This window comes from Nerophis lumbriciformis, linkage group LG24, assembly GCF_033978685.3.
Source record: "Nerophis lumbriciformis linkage group LG24, RoL_Nlum_v2.1, whole genome shotgun sequence".
In the NCBI taxonomy this organism is placed as follows: domain Eukaryota; kingdom Metazoa; phylum Chordata; class Actinopteri; order Syngnathiformes; family Syngnathidae; genus Nerophis; species Nerophis lumbriciformis.
The window spans coordinates 28,153,885-28,167,796 of record NC_084571.2 but is presented as its reverse complement, the minus strand read 5'-3'; the positions used below and the strand labels follow the sequence as shown (position 1 = coordinate 28,167,796).

The 13,912-nt window shown below is 45.1% G+C and overlaps 1 protein-coding gene across 1 annotated transcript in view; it reads right to left on the bottom strand.

Annotated features, from left to right (window-relative positions):
- Positions 1-13,912, bottom strand: part of rnd2 (Rho family GTPase 2) — a 105,539-nt gene that overhangs the window by 18,007 nt on the left and 73,620 nt on the right. The window contains exon 3 of the mRNA XM_061982226.1: positions 11,850-11,959. Within this exon, the coding sequence (XP_061838210.1) occupies positions 11,850-11,959 (110 nt within the window). The remainder of the gene's footprint in view (positions 1-11,849; positions 11,960-13,912) is intronic.

The following is a 13,912-nucleotide window of genomic DNA, read 5'->3' as shown; positions in this document are numbered from 1 at the left end:
CTCCTTGGTCCCTGAAGAGTGAGACTAGAAAGGAGAATTAATCAGTACCCAAGAAGTATCTCTTGGTTTCAAAAAGGTTGGTGACCCCTGGTATATATATATATATATATATATATATATATATATATATATATATATATATATATATATATATACTTTATTTGTCGTTATTTATATTTTCTGAATAAATTATGTGATCATGTTCATCCCCCCCACCACATCCCACCTCCCCGGATTGTTAATAATCAAATGTAAATAATCAAAAGTATATACTTGTTCTTATGCTTTCTGAGCTCACTATGTTCACTGCCTACCAAGTCAGACCTACACTGTTTCAATGTCCATTTCTCAGATGATATAATTGTTGATGACTAAAGTATGCTGATAGCAACCAAACCAATGATTGGTATGTGTTTGTTTGGCATTAAAGGAAACTAACAACTATGAACTAGGTTTACAGCATATGAAATACATTTGGCAACAACATGCACTTTGAGAGTGCAGACAGCCCATTTCAGGCGCTAAGAACATATATTTTTCCACGATTTCAGCACTCAGGTTAACCATACCTAAATAGACACAAAATACTGCATTACACAAGACTACCCGAATGTACTCAAATGATTGAAAAAAATAAATGTTTTTTCAGCTAAATTATTGGTAAACACAGTTTATGTATAATAATTTACGTCAAACCGCGAGTAATGAATAAAGTTTTCATCAATTAACATATTCTGTAGACATACCCTCATCCGCTCTCTTTTCCTGAAAGCTGAACTGTCCAGTTTTGGAGTTGATGTCAGCATCTGCTTTGAGTGTCGCAGGATATCCACACATTCTTGCCATCTCTGTCGTAGCATAGCTTTCGTCGGTAAAGTGTGCGGAACAAACGACTGTCCATTTCGTCGGCTTTCCCCACAGCCTCGTATTTTGAACAAATTTCGTCCAATTTCTTGCCATTTTCGCATCTTTGGGCCACTGGTGCAACTTGAATCCGTCCCTGTTCGTGTTGTTACACCCTCCGACAACACACCGACGAAAGTGAGAAAATAGAATAATAGAAAGGCGTTTAATTGGCCAAAATTCACCCATTTAGAGTTCGGAAATCGGTTAAAAAAAAAAAAGGTCTTTTTTCTGCAACATCAAGGTATATATTGACGCTTACATAGGTCTGGTGATAATGTTCCCCTTTAAACAAATTGAAAAACGTATTCGGGTGTTACCATTTAGTGGTCAATTGTACGGAATATGTACTGTACTGTGCAACCTACTAATACAAGTTTCAAGCAATCAATCAGTCAACACACTGGTATTAATTTTCAATCTATCAAGATAAAAAAATTATATCAAAATCAAATTACAGTATGTTATTCATGTAGTTTGATCATTTTCCTCGACTGATGTACTGACATCATGTGGTTTATTTTGTACATATGTAGCATCATCTACAAAGATACAAAGAATTGCTATGGCGACATCTAGTGGACACATTTAGAACAGCTGTTTCTTCCATTCAAAATTTTCAGGGTAAATTTTATACTTAGCCAACCAGATAAAGCCTGATCCGGCCCTCGGGCTGTACGTTTGACGCCCCTGCTCTACGGGAACAACAGTTTCTGCATCCCCGGAATATTACGCATGCCATGTCTGATGTTCAAGTCAACCTCTGACCTCTCAACCCCCCTACGCTGCCGCCGTGCGCCAATCAAAGGCATTGATTGTTAGAGGCTCCTCTCCCAGCTGCCATCCGGCAACCTTGCTTGTCAGAGCAGGTCAAGAGTCTAATCTGGGATGGCCATTGTGGCAACTGGTGTTCCACGCAGGGGCCAATGAGCTGAGAAACTGAGATTACCAGCACGACGGTTCAAGGCTGGGGGGGGATCAGGGGTCATGGTGAAACCCCCCACCCCTTCGCCTGTGGAGGGATTCATGGGAAAAGCCGAGGTGCCTCTACCCTTGTTGACAGCGTGCACTGAAGTTGTAGGGGTCCTGGGTTAGATCTACAAAGTCTACAGGGGGAGGAGGGCTGCATATTTGGAGATCCCGGCAGTCCACTTAACCCATCAGTGGGGACCGAGAACACACACAAACACACATGTGGCTTCAAGATTAGAGACCGCAAAAGGAACGTAAACCACACCAACCACATTTAGGCTGTCTTTTACACAGCAGGGTTTTTAATGGCCAGAGGCGGGTTTTTGCTGCGGGCAATGTGAGCGACCGCCCAGGGCGCAAACCATGTGGGGCCACACCAGTGGAGTAGGGTCGCCCTACTATCTGAGAGGTTGTGACATGAGAGAAGAAGAATGTTTGTATTATCACATTTAGGGCTGGGAGATATAACGATATCGGTAAATAATTAAAAAAAAAAAGTTTGATAAAACATTGAATATACAGTCGTGGTTTACATACACTTGTAAAGAACATAATGTCATGGCTGTCTAGAGTTTCCAATCATTTCTACAACTTCTACCACGGAACTTTCCTCCAGAAGGTCTTATCTGTGTCTATGTGATGAGTCCGCCTACATTAGAGAGGTGGACCGGCTGGTGCAGTCACAACAACCTGGAACTGAACGCCCAGAAAACAGTGGAGATGATCATGGACTTCAGGAAAGTCACAGCCCCACCATACCCCCTCACCCTGGTTGACTCTCCCACCCCCGTCTCCATTGTGGACTCCTTCTGTTTTTTGGACACCACCATCACCCAAGACCTCAAGTGGGAGTCGACCATCAGGTCCCTCATCAAGAAGGCCCAGCAGAGAATGTACTTCCTGCCGACCGAGATGCTGGTGCAGTTTTACTCAGCCATCAACGAGTCCATCCTGACCTCCTCCATCCCCGTGTGGTTCCCCGGTGCCACAGTCCAGGATAAGCATCGCCTGCAGCGCTGCTGAGAAGGTGATTGGCTGCAAGCTCCCATCACTCCAGGACTTGTTCTCCTGTGTGGGTCGAATCACAGCTGACTCTTCTCACCCTGGGTACACACTATTCTCCCCTCTCCCCTCAGGCAGGAGACTACGGTTCATCCAGACCCACATCTCCCGCCACCTGAACAGTTTTTTCCCCTTGGCCATCAGGCACATGAACAATAACTCCTAACAGTAGCTCCCTAGAATTCCTTCTAAGTCTATAACAAGATCTGATAGCTCAGTTACAGCTCTTGTTATTACCAAATCTGTGTTATATGTGTTTTATGTTGCACGATTGCACCAAGAAAAATTCCTAGTTTGTGAACCCGTTCTCAAACAATGGCAATAAAACGATTCTGATTATGTGAGGTCAGATGAAACGAAAATTGAGCTGTTTGGCCACAATACCCAGCAATATGTATGTAGGAGAAAAGGTGAGGCATTTAATCCCAGGAACACCATTCCTCCCGTCAAGCATGGTTGTGGTAGTATCATGCTCTGGGCCTGTTTTGCTGCCAATGGAACTGGTGCTTTACAGAGAGTAAATGGGACAATGAAAAAGGAGGATTACCTCCAAATTCTTCAAGGCGACCTAAAATCATCAGGTTGGGTCTTGGACACAGTTGGGTGTTCCAACAGGACAATGACCCCAAACACAGGTCAAAAGTGGTAAAGGAATGGCTAAGTCAGGCTAGAATTAGGATTTTAGAATGGCCTTCCCAAAGTCCGGACTTGGACAATGCTGAAGAAAAAAGTCCATGTCAGAAAACCAACACATTTAGCTGAACTGCACCAATTTTGTCAAGAGGAGTGGTCAAAAATTCAACCAGAAGCTTGTGGATGGCTACCAAAAGCGCCTTATTGCAGTGAAACTTGCCAAGGGACATGTAAGCAAATATTAACATTGCTGTATGTATACTTTTGACCCAGCAGATTTGCTCACATTTTCAGTCGACCCATAATAAATTCATAAAAGAACCAAACTTCATGAATGCTTTTTGTGATCAACAAGTATGTGCTCCAATCACTCTATCACAAAAAAATAAGAGTTGTAGAAATGATTGTAAACTCAAGACAGCCATGACATTATGTTCTTTACAAGTGTATGTCAACTTTTGACCACGACTGTATGTATTTTTTGTCTACATCAGAAGAAACCGGAAGTTGCGAAGCAAGGTTGGTTGCATGAACAAAGGCACTCGCTCTCTGGTAACTGAGCAATGAAGGAAGTGATCACTGATCATTGGGAGTGACACGCTAACAGCCAATCAGGTAACAGTATCAACTATCATGTTTGGTTGCACCATCTTGTTGTCTCGCGGTCGATTCTTTGCATAGAGTGAGAAGAGAAAGTACAAATGAGTGCTGCAGAGAGCGAAGAAATTGTGGCTTAAACAGGGAAAGTCCAAAGTTTTTGGCATTTTTTTTAAACAAACCAAAGTCAGACCAATTTGGTCTTTAAATAATTTGTGTTAGATGTAAATATAAACGGAATACAATGATTTGCAAATCATTTTCAACCCATATTCAATTGAATGCACTACAAAGACAACATATTTGATGTTCAAACTCATAAACTTTTTTTTTTTTTTTTGCAAATAATAATTCACTTATAATTTTATGGCTGTAACACGTGCCAAAGTAGTTGGGAAAGGGAATGTTCACCACTGTGTTACATGGCCTTTCCTTTTAACAACACTCAGTAAACGTTTGGGAACTGAGGAGACACATTTTTTAAGCTTCTCAGGTGGAATTCTTTCCCATTCTTGCTTGATGTACAGCTTAAGTTGTTCAACAGTCCGGGGGTCTCCGTTGTGGTATTTTAGGCTTCATAATGCGCCACACATTTTCAATGGGAGACAGGTCTGGACTACAGGCAGGCCAGTCTAGTACCCGCACTCTTTTACTATGAAGCCACGTTGATGTAACTCGTGGCTTGGCATTGTCTTGCTGAAATAAGCAGGGGCGTCCATGGTAACGTTGCTTGGATGGCAACATATGTTGCTCCAAAACCTGTATGTACCTTTCAGCATTAATGGCACCTTCACAGATGTGTAAGTTACCCATGTCTTGGGCACTGATACACCCCCATACCATCACAGAAGCTGGCTTTTCAACTTTGCGCCTATAACAATCCGGATGGTTCTTTTCCTCTTTGGTCCGGAGGACACGACGTCCACAGTTTCCAAAAACAATTTGAAATGTGGACTCGTCAGACCACAGAACACTTTTCCACTTTGTATCAGTCCATCTTAGATGAGCTCAGGCCCAGCGAAGCCGACGGCGTTTCTGGGTGTTGTTGATAAACGGCCTTCGCCTTGCATAGGAGAGTTTTAACTTGCACTTACAGATGTAGCGACCAACTGTAGTTACTGACAGTGGGTTTCTGAAGTGTTCCTGAGCCCATGTGGTGATATCCTTTACACACTGATGTCGCTTGTTGATGCAGTACAGCCTGAGGGATCGAAGGTCACGGGCTTAGCTGCTTACGTGCAGTGATTTCTCCAGATTCTCTGAACCCTTTGATGATATTACGGACCGTAGATGGTGAAATCCCTAAATTCCTTGCAATAGCTGGTTGAGAAAGGTTTTTCTTAAACTGTTCAACAATTTGCTCACGCATTTGTTGACAAAGTGGTGACCCTCGCCCCATCCTTGTTTGTGAATGACTGAGCATTTCATGGAATCTACTTTTATACCCAATCATGGCACCCACCTGTTCCCAATTTGCCTGTTCACCTGTGGGATTTTCCAAATAAGTGTTTGATGAGCATTCCTCAACTTTATCAGTATTTATTGCCACCTTTCCCAACTTCTTTGTCACGTGCTGCTGGCATCAAATTCTAAAGTTAATGATTATTTGCAAAAAAAAAAAAAGTTTATCAGTTTGAACATCAAATATGTTGTCTTTGTAGCATATTCAACTGAATATGGGTTGAAAATGATTTGCAAATTATTGTATTCCGTTTATATTTACATCTAACAATTTCCCAACTCATACGGAAACGGGGTTTGTAAATTAAGAGGAGAAAACTATAATTTACGGGGGATATTGATCTTTGAAATAGGTAAAGTAAGAACGAATATGACATACAAATGTATTTCAGTTTTAGGAGTTAAATGGTGGAACAAGCTCAGTGATGAGCTGAAGACATGTACTTCTTTGTTAAGGTTTAAGAAAACCTTGAAAGGTGAAATAATTGAAAATGATAAAACATAGCAACGATTACTTTCATCCCATTGATTTTTTTAACGATGTTCCAGGCAATCTAATTTTCAGTGAAGGTTTAGGATAGGCAAATATAAGCTTTGGCTTCAGCCTATTCCTTTTTCATTCATTCTTTTTCTTTTATTTTTGTGTGTAAATGTGTATGATTGATAAATATGTATAATCTGTACCAGGGGCATCACTAGCTTTTAAGGACAAGGGGGGCTTAGCCCCCAGGAGATGCACAGGGTGCGAGCGAACGTAGCGCACGAGCACAAAACTTCACAAACGGCTAACAAAGACTTAGAAATGATTCATTGTTATTATTATTATTTTTTAAAAATGCACAGGACGAAATTAAATGCTCCCCGGGACGATGGCTTTTAACCATTTTTTTTCTTTTTCTTTTTATGTATTTATTAATTTTACATTTTATATTAAATGTCTTGGTTTTTCCTCCCTCTGAAAATCCTATGAAATGTTTAACAAGCCATCCTATAATAATACAACAGCTATTAATGTAACAATACAATAAAACAAATAAATTTAATGATGTTTTTTTCATTATTTTAACAATTCTGGTATGCGGTCAGGTTTAGGCCTGCCTCAGGGAAGAGGACGTCCCTGCCATGCACAGTCCACCACAGGCACCGGTGGAGGTGCGACAGGCCTAAGGCCCAGCGGCAAGACCACCTTGCTGTAATTAAAATGCATTTCTGGAGACAGTGGCTACTGTGAATAGAGCAGTTGGAGTCCAGGGAAGACTGGAGGACATCCAGGAGAGACTGGTGGCAGCAGGATAGACTGCACCGGGAGAGGCGGGTTAGTAACCCTACCCTCTAGTTTTCCAAGAGGAAGACACCCAAAGCCTACTACGAAGACAAAACAGAGAAAACAACCCGAAGGCCCTCCGAGAGGCGGGATGGAAGAAGGGCCAAAAAGGACGGATCACACGGTAACGAACGCAAGGATATCGGCAAAAGAGAAGATCCCAAGGAAGTGTGGGTGCGGCTGGGAGAAAACAACAACTTTAAGGGGACTTCACATCCACATGGGAAAGATGAAGTGTGGTGGTGGGAGTCTGATGCAACCTTGCACTGCCCCGGTAAGGGCAGGTCAGACAAATGGGATCCAAGGCCGGGTAGACAACCACAGTGCCAACGGGCCCAATGTTGCAGAGGTAGAGCGGGAGGAAAGCAGGGAGGAAGAAGAAAGGGATGTCGACGAGCCCCAAGAAGTGAACCCAGTAGCACCCCCAAGCGACCCAAGAATAGAGTCAAGTCAAAGAGCCAGGAACCTGAAGAACCCACTCCGAAGGAACAAGATCAAGTGGCCAAAGGCCAACGAGACCGAGGAGTGGAGAAAGTTGGACGAACATCTCAGCGGGCTGCTGCAAAATGCGCTGCGCGGGTCAGTGGTAGCCAAGTTAAACCTGTTCGCGGAAATCCTCTATGAAGAATGCAGCAACAGGTATGGTGAGGTGACCATCAGAGAGGCCACAATAAGACCAAAGAGCAGGAGGGAGAAAGAGATTGATGACTTGGTGGCAAACAGAAGGCAGCTCTGCAAGCGTTGGAGGAAGGCAGAGGAGTCTGAGAAGGAGGGCCTGAAAGCTCTCTGGGATGAGATCAGAAGACGCCTCGCTAACCTCCGGAGGGCAGAACGTATCAGAAGACGGAGAAAAAGGAAAGAGAAAGAAAGGTCAAGTTTCTTCAGGAATCCATTCCGGCATGCACGCGGGCTCCTTGAAGAGAAGACAAGTGGAACCCTGGATATCTCCAAAGAAGAACTGGAGGAGCACATCCGCACTCAGTACAGTGACCCAGCAAGGAACAACCCGCTAGGCTCCCCAGGGTATGTGCCCAGACCCTCAGAACCATCAGCCCTGTTTGATACATCACCACCCAAGCTCAGCGAGGTCAGGCAGGTGATCCAGCGGGCAAGATCTGCTTCAACACCAGGCCCGAATGGAATACCGTACAGGCTGTATAAGAACTGCCCAGGAGTGTTGAAGCTGTTATGGACCCTGATGAGAATTGCCTGGACTAAGCAGACCATACCATCCGAGTGGCAGAGGGCAGTGGCAGTTTCTATTCCCAAACAACAGAACGCTAAGACCATCGAGCAGTTCAGGAGCATAGCCCTACTAAATGTGGAGGGAAAAGTCTTATTTTCTGTGATGGCGAGAAGAATGACTACCTACCTCACGGAGAACAGCTACATTGACACCAGCTGCCAGAAAGCCGGGGTTCCAGGTTTTCCTGGTTGCGTAGAGCATGCTTCTATGATTTGGGAACAGATCCAGACCACTAAGAGGGAGAAGAAAGATCTGCACGTCATATGGTTAGATCTAGCCAATGCCTATGGGTCAGTGCCACACCTGCTCGTAGACTATGCCATGGAATTCTTCTACATCCCAGATAACATCAGGACCATGATCAAGATCTACTTCCAGGACATGCACATGTGCTTTGCACTGAAGAAGGTGACCACTGGCTGGCAACAACTGGAGGTAGGGATCGCAATGGGATGCTCAATTTCCCCCATCCTCTTCGTGGCAGCTTTCGAGGTCATCCTGATCGGGGCAAGGCAGGTGGTGGGTGGTGTCCGGCTGCCCGCAGGCCAGAGGCTCCCGCCCCTGAGGAGCTAAATGGACGACATCACCTGCCTGCTACGAACCGCCCCATGCACATCCAGGCTACTTAAGAGGCTGGATGAGCTGATCACCTGGGCCAGGATGAAGTTCAAGCCTCAGAAGTCAAGGAGCCTCTCAATGCGAAAGGGGAAGAGGAACGACAGAGTCACCTTCACCATCAGCGGAGAACACATCCCACGCATCGTGGATCAGCCCATCCGAAGCCTGGGAAGACTATATACACCTGATCTCTCAGACAAGGACATGGGAAAAATCATCCTCCAGCAGCTTTCAGAGGGCCTGTCCAAGATCGATGCAGGCCAGCTACCTGGGAAGTACAAGGTGTGGTGTTACCACTTCACCCTGTACCCAAGGATGATGTGGCCTCTGAAGCTGTGTGAAGTCACGTCATCAGCCGTAAGCCGGATGGAAGCAAAAGCCAACTCTTTCATCCGAAAATGGCTTGGCCTGCCACGGTGCTTCTCAGCTGCTGGCCTGTATGGATGGAACTCACTCCAGCTACCCCTGAAATCTATCACCCTGGGCTACAGGCAGGAGAAGGCAAGACTGGTGATGGAGCTAAGGGACTCCTCCGACAGGGCAGTGGCGGATGCAAAGGCCAGAGTCGAGACTGGAAGGAAGTGGAGGGCAAAGGAGGAAGTCCAGAAGGCGATGGGGAGACTGCAACATCAAGAAGTCGTGGGCATGGTCCAGATAGGCCGGGCAGGCCTTGGATGGAGTGATCCACCCATCCTATGGTCCAAGGCAGGCAGGAAAGAGAGGAAGGACCTTGTTGTTGCTGAGGTCACCAGGATTGAACAGGAGGAGCTCAGAGTAAGGTCTGTGGCACAGGGGCAGCAGGGGAGGTGGACAACTTGGGAGGGTGTCTCGAACCGAGCAATCAGCTGGGCAGATTTCTGGAAACTGCCACAGGCTCGGCTCAGTTTCCTCATCAGGGCAACATATGACACCCTCCCGAGCCCAAAAAACCTCCACCAATGGCTTGGCACAGAGCAATCCTGCGACCTCTGCGGGACCATCAATGCCTCACTCCAGCACGTTCTGTCAGGTTGCAAAATGGCGTTGACACAGGGTCGGCTCAGATGGCGGCACGACCAAGTGCTCAGCAGGCTGGCAGAGGTGCTGGAGAAAAGTCGGCAGGAGGCAAACAAACAGAGTCCAGCAGAAAGCCAATGCAGGATCCACTTCCTAAGGCAGGGGGAACCTGCGACACATTCCAGCAAGAGAACACCCGCCAAGCTATTAACACCAGGGGCGGCGTGGAAGATGGAAGTGGACCTAGGCAGGCAGCTCCAGTTCCCACAGGAGATATGCAGCACCACCTTAAGACCAGATGTTGTGCTGTGGTCTGCAGCTCTGAAGTCAGTAGTACTGATTGAGCTGACAGTGCCATGGGAGGAGGGACTGGAAGCTGCCTACGAGAGAAAGAAGGCAAAGTACGCAGACCTGGTCGCGGACTGCAGAGAAAGTGGATGGAGGGTGAGACTGTATCCGGTGGAGGTGGGAGCCAGAGGCTTTGTGGGCAGATCAACATCACGTCTGCTCAAGGACCTGGGACTACGTGGAGCCACCCTGAGCAGATCCACCAAGGAGCTCTCAGAAGTAGCAGAAAAAGCTAGCCACTGGCTCTGGCTCAAACGACGCGACAAGGCTTGGGGAGCAGTATCCAAGTAGGTTTTGCTGCAGGGGGTGTCAGGGAGACGTCCCTGTTCACTGCCCCGCCACCGGGAGATGTTCTGGGCTAAGGGGCGAAACATCAATGAGAGGTGGTCCCCAGCTGAAGACCCTGCAGCAAAACCTTTTCTGGTATGCGGTCAGGTTTAGGCCTGCCTCAGGGAAGAGGACGTCCCTGCCATGCACAGTCCACCACAGGCACCGGTGGAGGTGCGACAGGCCTAAGGCCCAGCGGCAAGACCACCTTGCTGTAATTAAAATATATAGATTCTACAAGAAACACAAAACTTAAAAACTAAATTATTTACAATTGCACACACAAGGTTTCGTGCAGCTTCACTCATTGTAAAGGAAGATAATGTGCTTCGTACACCTGCAGGACCGCAAGCAAGGTCGCAGAGAAAATGCGGACTGGAATTTGAGTGATATGGGAATTTTCTAAATGAACAAGTGGAATGGATTGGATACCGACGCACTAAAGGGGCTCTCTACCTTACGCTATGAAGTGAGGGGAAACTTAGTGAATAATAACAGGTTATATGATTTATTTAAACTCATATTCGGGCCGCTTTATAATGAATATGTCGGCATGTATTTGTAAAAAAAAAAATATATATATATACTGTATATAACACCAAAATATTTAGGGGGGCTTAAGAATATTTTAGGGGGGCTTGAGCCCCCCTAAAATAGGCCTAACAACGCCAATGATCTGCACTGTTAAACTGGTCACACAAAATGATTGATTATATGACCGAAATAAACTTATTTCACTCATTCATTCATTCATAAAGTATAGGGGGTCTATTCCATTGCATGGTTTGATATTTTGCTCATATCTGCTTTTTGCAGGAAGATCTACGCCCCTTGCGTACTCTTAAGAATTTGCACTGCTTGCTGCACAGTTGACCACCACTCTTTTTCCGGGAAGAAGTCACATGACGGAATACAAGCAATAAATGCATGCTGCTGAAAAATGAAAATCATGTATGACTTTTTCCTTCAACTTTGTGTTAGTCTTTCACATAAAATCCCAATGAAATACATTTATATGGTGTTGATAAGGCGATGTTTCACAGTAAATCTCCATCACCGCAGAGTGTTTTTCCCTTCATTCTCATTAGGCGGGAACAGCCTCTCTCTCCTCTTTGATGCAGCTGCCGAGGCTAATTTGCGTATCTGATATTCCGCCCTGACTACCCCCTCTGACCTTCCATTCTTGCGAGCATAGAAGGTCAAGTATCCGTGGACGTTTTGATGAGATAAAAGAGCGCCCTGCTGAAAACCGGGCTGTGATTTGCTCCATTACGGCAGAGCCACCAGAGGGCAGAGGGATTAAAAGCTGGTAGTTCTCCCGTGTCACAGCAGATATTACAGCCAAAAATGGTGGAACGCTACCTTTTTAATGACGCTGTCCAAAGTCTCCGGGCGGCTGATGTCAAAGCAGACCAGCACGGCGTCGGAATCGGGATACGCCAGCGGCCTCACGTTGTCGTAGTAAGAAGAACCTGTGGACATAGCAGGGCATATGGCAAAAAAGGTCAAGACGGCCGCTGAGAAATTAATTTCGGCTGGTTTTGGAGGAGATTTTAGTCACACGTGCACCAGATGGCTCATTATGTCAATTAGGGACACGGCGCTCACGTCTAAAGGTGAGGTGACGGTCATTCACGGAGACATTTGGACACGCCGCGGAACCAAATTCCCTTTTCAAAATAAAATATCCCACAGGAAGTACAACCGCACCTTGGTTTTTGTAAGTAATCTGTAACAAAAAGTCTGATGAAAGCTAGAGATGTCCGATAATGGCTTTTTTGCCGATATTCCAATATTTTCCAACTCTTAATTACAGATTCCGATATCAACCGATACCGATACATACAGTCGTGGAATTAACACATTATTATGCCTAATTTTGTTGTGATGCCCCGCTGGATGCATTAAACAATGTAACAAGGTTTTCCAAAATAAATCAACTCAAGTTATGGAAAAAAATGCCAACATGGCACTGCCATATTTATTATTGAAGTCACAAAGGGCCTTATTTTTTTTAACATGCCTCAAAACAGCAGCTTGGAATTTGGGACATGCTCTCCCTGAGAGAGCATGAGTAGGTTGAGGTAGGCGGGGTTGGGGGGGGCGTATATTGTAGCGTCCTGGAAGAGTTAGTGCTGCAAGGGGTTCTGGGTATTTGTTCTGTTGTGTTTATGTTGTGTTACGGTGCGGATGTTCTCCCGAAATGTGTTTGTCATTCTTGTTTGGTGTGGGTTCACAGTGTGGCGCATATTTGTAACAGTGTTAAAGTTGTTTATACGGCCACCCTCAGTGTGACCTGTATGGCTGTTGACCAAGTATGATTTGCATTCACTTGTGTGTGTGAAAAGCCGTAGATAATATGTGATTGGGCCGGCACGCAAAGGCAGTACCTTTAAGGTTTATTGCTGCTCTGTACTTCTCCCTACGTCCGTGTACCACTCCGTACAGCGGCGTTTTAAAAAGTCATACATTTTACTTTTTGAAACAGATACCGATAATTTCCGATCTTATATTTTAAAGCAGTTATCGACGATATTATCGGACATCTCTAGAAATAATCCAATGAATTTGTTTAAAATGCCCCAAAAACTTAAAACAGAACACATTTTATAGAGAATTATAGTTTTGATGCAGAAAACAATGTGAAATACATATAAAAGGATGAATGAAATGTATACGTGAACATAACTACTACTTGTTCCTAATTGAATTTAACAATGTTTCTCACTTTATTTATCAAAGTGCTGACACTTGAACTTTCCCTGGCCCCCTGCTGGATTATTTAGCAGGGGGGGGGGGGGGGGGGGGGGGGGGGGGGGTGTATATTGTAGCGTCCTGGAAGAGTTCGTGCTGCAAGGGGTTCTGGGTATTTGTTCTGTGGGTTCACAGTGTGGCGCATATTTGTAACAGTGTTAAAGTTGTATAGAGAACTCCCATTACCTGCATAGTTAGCCGTATTTAATGATCTAGAATGCATACAAAAAGAAAAACATATGCGTTCTTGTCTTACATAGGGATTGTGATTGTGAATGATAGGCAAATTCCCCCAAAAAAGTGCAGTTCCCCTCTCTTAGGGGTGTGCGACTGCAAAAGTCCCTACTCTATCTTGGTCTTTCAGGCAGAGCTCCGGTCTCCTTTAAAGGGGAACATTATCACCAGACCTATGTAAGCGTCAATATATACCTTGATGTTGCAGAAAAAAGACCATATATTTTTTTAACCGATTTCCGAACTCTAAATGGGTGAATTTTGGCGAATTAAAGGCATTTCTATTATTACAATGTGACGTCACATCGGGAAGCAATCCGCCATTTTCTCAAACACCGAGTCAAATCAGCTTTGTTATTTTCCGTTTTTTCGACTGTTTTCCGTACCTTGGAGACATCATGCCTCGTCGGTGTGTTGTCGGAGGGTGTAACAACACG